This window comes from Rhyacophila brunnea, unplaced genomic scaffold (assembly GCF_057557595.1).
Source record: "Rhyacophila brunnea isolate RB1 unplaced genomic scaffold, BYU_Rbru_1.0 scaffold_10, whole genome shotgun sequence".
In the NCBI taxonomy this organism is placed as follows: domain Eukaryota; kingdom Metazoa; phylum Arthropoda; class Insecta; order Trichoptera; family Rhyacophilidae; genus Rhyacophila; species Rhyacophila brunnea.
This window is the reverse complement of record NW_028232752.1, coordinates 30,085,432-30,099,628: the sequence shown is the minus strand read 5'-3', so window position 1 is coordinate 30,099,628 and position 14,197 is coordinate 30,085,432. Positions and strand designations below refer to the sequence as shown.

Genomic DNA, 14,197 nt, shown 5'->3' with positions numbered 1-14,197 from the left:
CAAAAACTCTTCTGCAAAATATTTCAAATGTGAGTTAGAATAATTCTGCATTCAGCTGCCAAGTAATTAAAATCAATAGAAATATACAATATGAGTGATCAAATTTAATATGTTTATAAAAAAATACAAAAATTTAACATTCCCAGTTATTCAATATGATGTAACTAATGATAACTATTAAATATTATTGTCAAGTGGTATTGCATAATAATTTTTCTTGTATCAATGTGATTTTTAATTTAATGATTATTAATAAACCCTCAATTCTTGCAAACTTAATCATTTTTCATTACTTACCTGTTTTAAAGTAAAGATAATTAGGTACATTAACACAGTTAAAAAAAATAGTGCTGTTATTTCTTTGGGTCTATTCTATACACAAGGCGGCTATCGACAGTAGTTTATAATATTTATGTATTGAGGTATTATAATCAATTGTTACAATAAGTGAGCCGACGACTGTCAAAACTGTCTATTTCGCTCTAAAAGTTAAAACAGCCAAGAGAGGGGCTGTTAAAACATAGCACTTGTTGACCGTTTAGACTAGGGGTTCACAATGTGTGTCCCGTGGGCCAATTATGTCCTGCGTGACTTTTTGAAGTGTCCCGCGAGATTTATGTTAAATCTGTATTATTTTTTATTCTTTATATCGAATATAAAAATTACATTTATAATTAAATATCCTCTTGGAAGAATGAATGGTTTCGCATCACTTTGATATTTGTGTATGCGGATGTGCGAAGTGCTGTTCCCGTAAATATGCAGTTTGAATGAATAGATTTGCAAGAGTATGTGGAAGCAAAAGCATCTTATCGTGATAAGAATTTAATTGAATTCTACAAAATACTTGAGGTATATCCAAATATAGTTTAACACGCTCATCAAATGTCTTCATTATTTGGAAGTACCTATATTTGTGAAAAAACATTTTCTACGATGAGCATTAATAAAGATCAAAATTAACAGACAACCATATCGCATCTGTTTTTCGTATTCACACCACCAAATTTGAGCGTACATTGCAGGATTTAGTTTCAAACAAACAATTGCATAAATCATATGGTGACAAAATTTAAATATTATTTTTCAATATATTAATAAGGGTAATAATAATGTAGGTATATTTAGTTTAAAATATAAGTTTACAAAATGAAATATTTTTTAATTTTTTTGCCTAAAAATATTTATTTTAAGTATTTAATTATTATTTTAAGAAAGAGTGGCCCGCCAAATATTTTTAATTTCAAAATTGTCCCTTTGACGAATAAGTTTGTGAACCCCTGGTTTGGACGGTACATAAATATGATAAACTACCGTCGATATCCGCCTTGTGTATAGAATAGACCCTTTTATTATGCCCTATCTTTTTTATCCTATAAATAAATATTTTATGATTAAATAAAATATTTAATACCAATATAAAACTGTATGTATTATTGTGGACGTCATCGTTTGATATTGAGAATTTATATTCAATTTTGGGACATCAGACGACCGTAGTAAAGTTATAGTACATTTTAAAATTATTGTTTTGTCAACACGTGGAATGTAGGTACTTTTAATTTTATTAAAAAAAATTATGTATATAATAAAACACAGTCGAACCTGGTTATTACGAGGAAGATGGGACCGACTGAATTTGCTCGTTATAAGCATTACTCGTTATATCGTTATAATAATATAACATTTTTCGCGCCACATTCTATTTAAGAATAGAACATGAAAAATCTGAAAACCATCGTAAAAACCACAAAACAAGCATGGCATTCATACACTACAAGAGAAGTTGTTTATTGTACCTACTGACTTCACAAAGCTTGGATTTTTTACATGCAATTTCAACCCTATGCATGGTTACTTTTTCAATGTTGTCGGTGAAAACACCAATTAGGTAACAAATTACACTTAATTAGTGTCATAAACGTAATTTGATCCCGGCGGCATAGGTCTAGTTAACTGTCTGGTCGGATTTTATTGCTTAGGGTCGAAAATGTTGTTTTTAAACGATCGACACATTAAGTTTTGCTTGGTATACCCGAGAAGTAGCTCGTTATAAAAGTGAATAAATGTATGGAGAAAATCATAAACTAAAATGTTAACGAATGTTTCCTCATAAGATCCGAGATCTCGCTATTTCCGTGATCGTAATATAATAACCAATTCAACCGTATATTTGATAAACTTTCTATTGAGAGTTCTATTGACTTGTAATTTTTGAGAAATTGCAACATTTTACGTTCTATATTAATTGAATTGATACCTAAAGAAAACCAAAGTTGGCGCATCCGTACAAATGCTGAACTTGGCAAATAATTTAAGCCCAATATAGTAAATGTCTTGAGGGCACGAAGACTCAGATGGGCCGGTCACATTGTTAGATGTGATGAATTTAGAGCTCTCCATACAGTTTATGAAGGAACACATGGGCCACCCCGGAAGGAGATGGGCGTATAACATCAAGAGAGATGCAGAAAAGCTGAGTGACCGACTATTGAGAGAGAGAGAGTTCGGGATAAAGATAGTTGGAGGATGTATGTGCAGTAGGCCATGTCCCTGGATTGTCTGTAGTACTGTTTTAATATAACTATAAACATGAATATAAATTTTTAATTTCCTAAAATATTACTTTATTTTCAATTTGAAAAAACGACATTTGCATTGCAACACATTGCATTATAAAAATATATACATCAGCTTTCATACAAATACAGACACCCAAATAAACCCCAAACATTTCATTTTCAACTGGTACAACAACTAATACAGCACCTGTGCGTGTAAATGGAGACAAATTGCTTATATTTGTAGTTTTAAAGTGGTATGACAATTACTGAAATAGTTATTGACTAATAAACCATTAATCTCTAGAATTACACATATTGTATACGTATTATATTATGTAATATTTTGTAAATTAAATTATCTTGTTAAACTAAAATAATACAGTATATTTTATTCATAAGTTTCAAAGAGAATTACTCTCATGGTAAGCATACATATTATTATATACTGTAATAAGTAAATATTATTATAGTGTACTCACGATAATTTTTTCTTTGAGGCTCTCTGCTCGTTGACAATAGTGGTTATATTTATTCTTTGGTATAAAAAGGTTGGTTGTTTGCAATACATAAAAACCAAGGCTGTGTAATGTAAACATTCCAATGCCAAGAGTGCTTTTAAGAATTTCAAGATACACATTTTTTGGGTGCTGTAAAAGATAAACAATTTTTTTGTCAGTAAAATTACTTTATTATTTTAAATGAGAAAAAGGATTGCCAGTTATATTCAGGCGGCGACATATTTCGTTCAAATTATTACCAATTATTTCAATATGCAACGATCAACATTGTCTACAAAAAGTTTTTTATATTGCATTTGAAGTATGAGCAATAACTAGCACTACTATAGATGTTTACAGTTTCGTGTCACGGATTGTCTATAACAGTGGGCCTTGGTGACATATTTATACACTCATTGTTAAAAGTAAGTTGAACAAGATAGGCAACATAATGCCAGATTCTTTAAATATTAAAGAAAAGTACCTACCTACTAGTAAATTTTATACGACTACAAAATGGGGAAAGATTGAAACAATTCTACACAAAAGTGAAAAAAGAAGAATTTGTAATTACTTTTGGATTATTTTCATCGATCAACATATTTGGAATATCTTTCATACCGAAGAAAACTGATACAGATATTTCAACAGAATCCGACAAATCTGTAAAGTTTGCCTGCAACGAGAAAAACACAAGATTAATCAAAATATATTATACAAAATAATTTGAAGTACTTACATACTATTTGGAATGTACAAATAAATATTTGAATTCTTGTTAATTATTAGAAATTCTATGCTGGAATCTATTAGTTTAGGTACATATCTCATGTAAAATAACAGAAAAAGAATGCCTAAAGTTCATCGATAAAGTTGATAGGTGTCTAATCCAATCATCATTAATTCTACCACTAACAAGTTAATTCTCAATTAATAATTAATGAAGTCATCCAAATAGTCAGAATGTCCTCTAAAACCTTATAATACATATAGATGCTTTGCAAAAATTTTCCCGTTATTTTATGGAACTACCACAATGAAAGAGATTGAAGACTCTTTGAGTCCAATCTCTTTGACCACAATAAAATATGCAAGTATAATTTAATTAATAACTATTTAATGACTGCAACACTATTTCTTTTGTTTATCTGTCAGATTATGTTTTTCAAATTGAAACTGTGCAGAAGACCAAGAAAATGTTAAATTATATGTAAGGTAGGTAAATCAAAATTTTCAGCAATACATATTTACTTACTTCTTCCACAAGAGAGCCACACTCACTTTCGAGATAGTTGATGGCTCTCTTCATTACTTTTGTGATGTCTTCAGCGACTGGAATATTAACGAGTGAGTCACCAGCTTTCATCATATATGACACCTGAAAATATAATGTATTGTATCGAATAGTGCGTACCGGTGGCGAGGGGTGTAGGTAGGCTGAAAAATTAACTCAACATAAATAGTGTACACTAAACTTTATCAGTCATATTTATTTATTTTCATTGAACTAAGAATACTATAATAATACTATAATACTATAATAGTTTTTAAAACTCAATTAAGGGGGATGCTTATACTATCAGAGGCAAAAAGAGTCACCTAACGGAAAAATACGAAGCTTGCAATTTGAGATTTTTTTGATAATTTACAATTCCAACTGTAGTAATTAATAAATATGTATCTGAAAACACTAAAAAGATTTTTCATTTTTTTTTAAATTTAAAGATAAACTGGCAATTGTAAAAAAATGTAATAAAATGTGAATTCGTTGCAGGTTCAAATCTTATTATTACATTATATTTTATGGCCATATTTATTATTAAAATTTAGTTTATTAAGTTTTAGATTTTATGTGGTGAAGATTTTTGACTAATTCATCGTTTTAATATTTTTTATATATATTTTAAAAAACATCGATTTAAAAAAAAAATATAAATGTGTATAACTTGAAAACTTTAATGTTTTCGGATACATATTTATCAAATAATACAGTTGAAATTGTAAATTATCAAAAAAAAATCTCAAATTGCAAGCTTCGTATATTTCCGCTAGGTTCTCTGCTGGCATGCGTCTCCCCCTTAAGCGTACACATATTGTTTTTCAATTTGTGTGTGTGTCAGGGTATGGACCTAATAGGTTGAGTAAGTGGCTGACATCCATTTTTCGTAAAAAACAAAATCTGTTAATACAAACCTCTACTCTGTGGAGGCCCATATGATCCTATTAGAATCGGACATGGTCGAAAAAAAAAAATTAAACCATAATCATTTAGGTAGGTATACTATGGATGAGAATACATATTGTTGCAGATGGTGTTGGTTAGTTAAAATTCATTAAGCCCTACCAACTTCAAACCATAATCAATAAAAAAATATTCTTCTATCTATAAAATATCTAAAATGGTGTAGGTATGATTTAATGGCATAATGTTAGATATTTTATAGATAAAAGAATATTTTTTGACTATTATGTACTACGGATTGGATTAAGCGGAGTTTAATTGAATTCTGTAAACTAATAAACATAATCTACACATTATAGTCTTAGTTCAATGAAAACAAATACATTTGATTGACGTACGATCGATGCACTACCTATTAATGTTGGATCTTAACAGCCTACCTCCACCCTTCGCCACTCCTGCAGACTAAATTTTTTAACATTTTGTCCATCTTAGATAGATAAATTTTGGACTTGTGAATGACAATTTTATTAATCTATAGATTGGTCTAACCGAAGAGTGTAAAAATACCTTAATGTCTTCGATATTGACCCGCTCGTCCAGTTTCAAGCGATCAACGTTTTTCCCAGCCATGATCTTGAGGATGGGCTCCAGATCTTCAGAATATCTGGTGAGAGGCCCCAGCGTGAGGTAGTTGGAAAATCCTTCATCAGTTGATGTTGGAAAATGGCCCACTATTGAAACGAGACCTGAATTATACAAAAAAATATTATTGTAAACATCAAAGATAGGTTAGTTTATAATGGACCTAACTTACGACAAAAGTCTACGACAGGTGAGTTGCCTAGAGTCATAACTCACATATTCCAAAAAATCGAGTTTTGAGATAATCGCAAAAAACCACTAAAGCACTGTTTTTTGTAATTAGAAGAAAGGTATTGAACTCTCTTGAATACTAATATTTGTTAATATTCAAGAATCGATTTACATTATTTTCTAAAAAAATATATATATAATACTCCTAAGGCTATGCCCACACTAGACGGAAGTTCCGTCGCTAAAATTACGTTGCGGTAAATCCGTTACTAAACATTGCAGCCACATTCAATATTCCGTGGCAGATTATCAGTCGACTGCCAACGCTTATTTACTTGCGCACGCGACACCGACTATCCGCCGAATGTGCCGTGTTGCATTAAGTAACGTACAATGCGACGTTGCCGATCTGACACTGACGGAAAATCGGTTCGCGGAGGATGGAGCAAACGCCGATGTTGAGCGGCCCGCTGACGGACAACCGATCTTCCGCGTAATGTGCCCAATGACGGCAAATTATATGTAATAAAATGTTCGTTCCGTCGTGGAGGATGCGCGAATATGGAATGTGGAATTTCCACGTAGTGAGGGCCTGCAGACGTGCAGAGTGTACTGTGTCACTATAAGAAATAGAGCTCCCCGTTTGTTTAGAAAAACCTTGATGACAGAACTCATACTGTTAATTGAAAAATGTGTGTCTGACACCAACAGTCAACTTTGTCAACGATTTTCACATGGTTTAAAATGACTTTTGATACCCAATTATTTTTCTTTATATAAATTAATGCCATTAGAATCACTTGGTACATTTAGGGTCTAGAACGATTCGGCGCCGGGACAATTGGGCGACACGCAATCAAATGAAATTCGGAAATAAATAAACATTCGTGAATTTTAGGTACTTTTAAAATATATATTTAATATTATTATTTATATTAAATTTTTTTATTATTATTTAATACTTGGTGAGAATTTAGATATTCACATGTAAATAATGATTTAATTGTGTACGAGAAGAGTTATTTTATTTTAATATAAAGTTTCAGCATGATAATTCTCAATCCATAATAAAAAAAAACATTATGTTAAGAGCAAAATGAGTTAAAACTTCTAAGTATGTAGTATATAGAAACTGATTAAAATTCCTCGTCTACTTTCTGTACAAAATTGTAACGAATGTCTATGTATTTCATTCGACAGTGCGGCGCCCAATTGTCCTGGCACCCAGTTATCTCATTCCCTATATCTAACTCAAAAATGACAAAACTGCAAAATGTGAGTTATGACCACAGAACAGATAATAAATAGAATACCGATCGCCTATATTCAATACGCCGCACGTTGAAGCAGGGTTTTTGAATGTGTGAGTGTCCTACGAAAATGAAGCACGCATTACGCACGTACAATAGTGTGTGTAATACACCAACATTAAATGAGCGTAAATACATAAACCGAGAGCAGTTTTCAGTATTAGACGTACAACGTATTCTTGACACGTGTGTAAGTTTAACACGGATTCTTCCTTACTCGAGACGGTTACCTGCTATCGCCTTACCCGTTGACTATTTCAGTTCCCATTATTTCTGAGTTCCCTGGTTATGACTCTAGGCGACTCAGGTAGAGCAAACCTTTTTCTCTAAGTTTTCTACAAAAAACTTTGATAACAAAATATTGATTTTGCTCTGGCTTCAACAATTCAACCACACTATAAATGTTCCAGAAATACTGTCAAGTATTTTGATACTAATATTTCACAAGATTTCTTCACGTCATTGTCGAACTTAACGGTGTCATAAAATTTTTAGAATATAAAACTCACCAGCAGTCGGTTTATGGCCAAATATTCCATTGAACATAGCAGGAACCCTGATGGAGCCAGCAATGTCTGATGCTACCCCAAAAACAGATGCACCACTTGCGATCAATGAGGCCTGAAGTTATAAAATGACCAATATTATCATCAAAACAATTTTATGGTATTATGCACAGGGACGGCTCTTGTATAGGAGCATAGGTGCACTGATCTCCCAAATTATTACGTAACTATGTAATAATAAGTACGTATTCAAATACCTACATATTGTATGAATTAATTATTGTAAAATATCTTTAATTTGTCGCCCGTCTGCACGCATAAAATGCGCGTAATTTCTGGCGGCCTGCATGTATGCGTAGGTACGTCCTTCGTAGTATTAATTGTGCAGGAGAGAAATCGAACCGCCTGGCGATGATTTTTTTTTCACGCTGCCGATAATGTGGGCTCAGTTGTGATCTTTTTTTATTTCCGAACGTGCAATATTTACCTCACTTGGGACACTGTGCCTCCCAATCTGAGCTTACGAGCGCAGACGACATTTCACGACAATGCTGTGTTTGACTGGCGCGAATAATAACAACTCACAAACGCTTTTGAAGTCGGTACAAGATTCCCGCGTAATATTTCAAATTATTATATTATTATTTCGTACGTTATGAGGTAAATGCTACGTTGTTTGCCATATAATATTGAATCGATCAAAATATCGATTAGAGTGATATTGTGTTCATTAAGTTAGGTGTAGCAATCTCAACATATAAATACCAATTTTATAATTATTTTACCTTTAAAAATTGAATAATTTTATTATGCCTAGAGCAAAGTAAACTTGTAAGTAAGTAATTGATAAACTATTAATAACCTTTACATAATATAATATACATACTACAATTTTTTACGTACCTACTTATACTACTCTAAGAGAAGTAGTTATTTAACAAAAGCGTTACATTGTAACAATTTCTACAATATTAGGTATTTCAATAGTGTATGTGGAGTATGAGCGTTATTTTGAACGTAAAAGAGGATAAAATATTTTTTAAGAAGATGAACAAAGCAATTTTCCAATGTCAATTATTGAAGAAAAGAAATATAAATTATTCTATCAAATACAATATTCGTGTTACCGAAGTATTTTTCATTTTGAATACGTCTTTCAAATCAGTCCCATTTGGAGTGCAATTCTGGAGTTGAGGTGTACAAAGTATTAGCAATTTTTTAACAGATAGTAACTATATCCCGTTGAAAAATCACCGATCCATAGTATTTATCAAAATGATACAGCGCGTAGGTATATGCGGAGAATGTGGGATGCAAATAACCGAAAGGGGAGTATAAGATATGCCCGAATTGCGTCAGTATGTGAACTTCAACCGACCATAACCCGCGTACTACCTATCGGAGCTACACAAATGAGGAGTTTACGGCTTTGTACCAATGACATATTGTCTAAAATACTTGCATCAGTTATAATTTATGGAAGTTAGGAGTGTCAAACGTGGAAACTACGTTAGCACATATGAAATGTATTACAATAAAAGTCGAAAAGAGTTTGTATGCCTTTTGCATCATACCTATCATATCCAGAAGCTTGGACTTTATAACTTTGACAATAAATAAATGCTGTCGGTGAATGTGAGCGTCGTTTCGTTTCTCAACCCCCCCCCCCAAGATGTATTATATATTTAAGCATAAGCCTACCTCCACTCTGAAGGCTATTGCCGATTTTTTCAATACCACAAAAAGGAAAATGCATGTCTTTGCATGCACTCCCTAATTTTATGATCACCGGCCGCCACTGATTACGCACTCACGTTGGTCTACCCCAGTGTTTCCCAGCCTTCTTCATGCCATGCCCCACCGTAGCCTTTTCAAAAGTCAAATGCCCCACCGGCATCTTTTTTTAATAAAACAGCAGGTAAATTTTCAAATCATATTGTAATATGTTTGTAAACATATGAACCCCTAATGAAATTAAATAAAACCTATTCTAATACATATATTATAACTGAAATTATTTCAAAACAGAAATTGAAAATGTAATTAAGTAGAATAAAATAAAAATTAAAACAATAATAAAACACAAATGACAATTGAAATTTAGTACAAACACACACACATATCTTGACGCCTAATTCATAGAAATTCAGTTACGATTTCTACAAAGAAATTTTATGTCCGGATATAACTTAGTTAATTTCAGTCTTAGGTCCCCTCTATTAGTTATATCCAATCGATTTCGTTTTTTAATGAGTAAATCGCTTATGGCGCTAAAACCACATTCCACCAAATAAGATGAGGGAAAGGGTAATAATAATTTTCTGGCATGCAAAGTAATATTAGGATATTTTGTATTAGCTTCTTCGCAAATCCATGCCATTATTCCTTTTATATTAAATAAATTTGTAATCGAATCATCATTTTGCATTTCTGAAAGTTCCTCTTGATACAGTTGTTCATTTGAAATATCTACCAGCATTGGTTGTGTTAACCAAGCTGGAAAATTTATTTCCTTTAAATCAGCAAATCGTTCTTTAAAATCAGTTAATAAAGTTTGCAGATGGTCGAAAATAACAAGTTTAGCATTATCAGTCACTTCACATTTTTTGAGCCAGTCAAATTTTTCAAAATTGTTGTTTAAAATATTTTTTTTAGACAATTCAATGAAAGTAGTGAATGCAAATATCTTTGCTTTTGCATCGACAAGTGTTTTCATCGATCCTTGAAGTTGGCTATTTAAAATATTTAACTTTTCAAATATATCTGTTAAATAGCTTACAAATGCTCTATTGTCGACCGTCATCAAAAACTTCATATCAGGTCGGCTGCTTAAAAAATCACTAAGGATATCGAATAATTCCATAAATCTTTTTAAGGAATTTCCTTTTGAAAGCCATCTTACTTCAGTGTGAAGTAACAGTCTAACGTACTCCGCATTTTGTTCTTCACAAAATAACTTGAAGAGACGCTCACTTTTGGCACTGGTTTTAATCGTATTGATACACTTTATAACAGAATTTAGTACCTCATTTAGAACAGGTGAAATGTGTTTAGCCACCAAGTTTTCCCTGTGAATAACACAATGCACCACAGTCATTTCTGGATTCTCGTCTTTCATTATTTTAAGCAACCATTTTTCTTGCCTATCATATTGGGGGCACCATCTGCAGCACAAGATATTATATTTTTCATTGGTATATTTTTAACATCTAAATATTCTTTTAGCTTATTAAATATATCTTTAGAGGTAGTGGTGCTTTCTAATGATTTGCAGAATAAACATTTCTTCAGCAAATATCCCCTTATCAATATATCTTACGTAAGCTAGCAACACGGCTTCATTGTCTCTTAAAGTAGATTCATCCATTTGTAGTGAAAATTTCCGTGTTTTCAGCTTTTCAACTAGCTGTATTTCAACGTTTTCACTCAATTTGTATATTCTTCTGCAAACAGTAGTGTTGCTGAGCGGCATCGCCCTCACGAGTTTGTCATCTTTTTGTAAAACTGTTTTAAAAATGCTGATATTGATGGCTTGATTAGATCCTCTCCTATAGTATGGTTTTTTCCACATTTAGCGATGAGCAATGAAATTTGGTAACTAGCCTCAAGACTACGATCGACATTTGCAGTTTGGGCAGAAAATAGATTTGTTAATGTTGCACGTTTTCCAAATTTTTCCTTAAGATTTCGAAATAAAATAATACCTGAATTAATATGAGTACTATGTTTCGACTTCAAATGCGCTTCAAGACGACCTCGTTTCATTGTTTCATTGGTTAAGGATTTCTTACCCAGCAGACAAATTTTTATTTTTGATTTTGGTTGTTCACTCATTTTGCTAAAATAATACAGGGCCTTGGCCAAACCTGTAGCCATAATATTATTATTATGAAGTAGCTGTCAAACGTCAAACTTCGATAATCAGTATTGCCAGTATGCAAAAATGTATGCATTAAAAATGCAAAAAAAGAAAAACTTACAAAATACCACAATACAATAAAATTATACTCCTGCACAGTTTGTGTTTTTAGATAATTATTGTAATTGTAATGGGTTTCATTCTATTTTAAGTACAATTTGCGTTTATTTCAATTTTGTACATCTCAGGCATTTTTTTGTATGACCGATGAGTATTCCCCTTTATATGTGAAATGCCGACGTGTCTCATCTCTGAAACGTGGTGCCCCACCTCTGAGGCGTCATGCCCCACCGGTGGGAAACACTGGTCTACCCGCTACCGTGTAGAGCAGTGGTTTCCAAGCTCAATACGGATGTAAGCTACTTTCAAAAATTGAAATTGTCTGGTGAGCTACTTATGCATAATATTATTCCCTCTTTACATTTTTTTATCATCGTCTTTTATCGTACCATACATAACATTATTATATTACCTACTTCTAATAAATTATGACATCGGACTTCCAATAAAATATAAAATGCGTACTTTAATTATTTATTTATAAACAAAATAATAATTGAAAAATATCTTGAAATAAGTGTGAGTAAAAGTAAAAATAATTACTCAATGAAAAGAATGGCATTCACTTTCCCTCCACAATTTTTTCGATTCTCGGTGAGTACCTTGTCATTCCCATCTGAATGAAATTATTATCAAGATGTACATCTGTGATATTACATTATAAAGAAACACCACATAAACATACTTATTAAAAAAAATCTTAAAGAAAATATCGTGCCGACTGGGTTGTTAAATGCTTCAATCTATGAACGTTAGTTAATATTGACATAATTATGTAGGATGCAGTTGGCTAAATTGGTAGAGCACATTGACCAGAATTCGATGGATGTGCAAATGTTCGAGTTCCACCCATTTTTTCCAGATTTCTTCTAATAGGTATGTTTATGAGGTATTTCTGAATTATGTATGCACAATATTATATTAATTGAATGCTGTATTTCGAAAACTTTACATGTCACATTTTAAAAAAGAATAACATAAGTTGCAAAAATCTTCATATTACCTAAATACATGTATGTAAGGTATTTTTTTTTTGTAGTTTTTTGAGGACAACAGCTAGCACTTAATATAAAATAATATATTTTACATAAAAACTGTTCACTATTTATTTTTATATAGGATTGTTTTAACTATTTTGACTAAAACACAATAATGATTAGTGACTTGTAACGTTTTCGAAATAACAATTCAATTGATTAACAAATATCAAATAATTAAGCAGAGAAGTTTTACAGGCTGAAAAAGAAAACTTTTGGCTAAAATAGCAATAAAACAATATTTTGAAATAACTTTGAATTTTCTTTTGTTCAATAAATAAATAAAAGTTTATATTTTATTTGTACAATAGACATGTAACTTAAAAATGCAGGCAAATAATAGGTATAATATGTTTAACGCTTGCAATTATGTTTTTTTATTATAATCTATGTTAAAATCTTGTTTAAGATAGTAATATCAACATAATACAGATACAATGGGACTTTATTACGTGTTATTATTTAATATTTATTTAATATTTATTTGTTACACATATATAATTACATACCTCCCCACCTGATGAGCCACCACTGGTTCTCTGCAAGCAGTATGGATTTCTTGTCTTCCCGGTAACATAGTTTGTAGATTCCCAACTGAGACACAACTCTGGAGTATTGCTTACGAGAAGTGGAATCGCGCCGGAAGCCTTTATCAGAGCCACAGTCTGTCCATCTTGCGGAGCTTTCGCGCCAACACGAGGGAGGGAACCGCCACATTGTGATAATCCTTAAATGCACACATATCAAAGCATTACATTTAAAGCAATGGATATTATATAAACATACAATAAAAGAAGGTAATATAACCTTCCAATAATCTGAAAAAACACCATTGATTTTGTTTCGTGTGATAAAAAAGAACTTACATAGTTTACCCTGCTTGACCTGTCTGCACACAATGTATAAAATTTGACGATAAAATAACTTTATACACACAATCAGTGGCGGCTCGTGGATAAGATATTTGGGGGTGCTGCGGTTGATTAAAAATAAAAATAAATGTTTATTTGGATTATATTTTACTATTAACATCAAAATTAAATATAAATAATTAATTATATTAATAATTAAAATAAAGAACTTTGCATAAATTGATTGCAGAAATAAATTTTAACAATGTTAATAAATCATAATAGCTATATTTGCGTCGCTCACGCTCACACGCGACGCAGAAACGGATAAATACTTAAATCAGACTGTCTGATCTGCAGTACCGATTAAGCTCCATCTTCGCTCCATAGCTCCTTCGCCGACTCGAGAATATTCTATTGAAATCGGTACGGTGTATGCTAATATTATTGGACAT

General features: G+C 31.8%; 1 protein-coding gene across 7 annotated transcripts in view; it reads right to left on the bottom strand.

The window, feature by feature from the left end:
- The window catches only part of LOC147079080 (fatty-acid amide hydrolase 2-like), a 77,323-nt gene that overhangs the window by 8,654 nt on the left and 54,472 nt on the right, over positions 1-14,197 (bottom strand). For all 7 annotated transcript variants that reach the window (XM_085953234.1, XM_085953274.1, XM_085953254.1 and 4 more), the window contains 6 exons: positions 13,401-13,618; positions 7,879-7,990; positions 5,814-5,992; positions 4,317-4,439; positions 3,636-3,737; positions 3,044-3,211 (listed from right to left, as the gene is read on the bottom strand). In XM_085953234.1, coding sequence (XP_085809360.1) covers positions 3,044-3,211; positions 3,636-3,737; positions 4,317-4,439; positions 5,814-5,992; positions 7,879-7,990; positions 13,401-13,618 — 902 coding nt within the window. The remainder of the gene's footprint in view (positions 1-3,043; positions 3,212-3,635; positions 3,738-4,316; positions 4,440-5,813; positions 5,993-7,878; positions 7,991-13,400; positions 13,619-14,197) is intronic.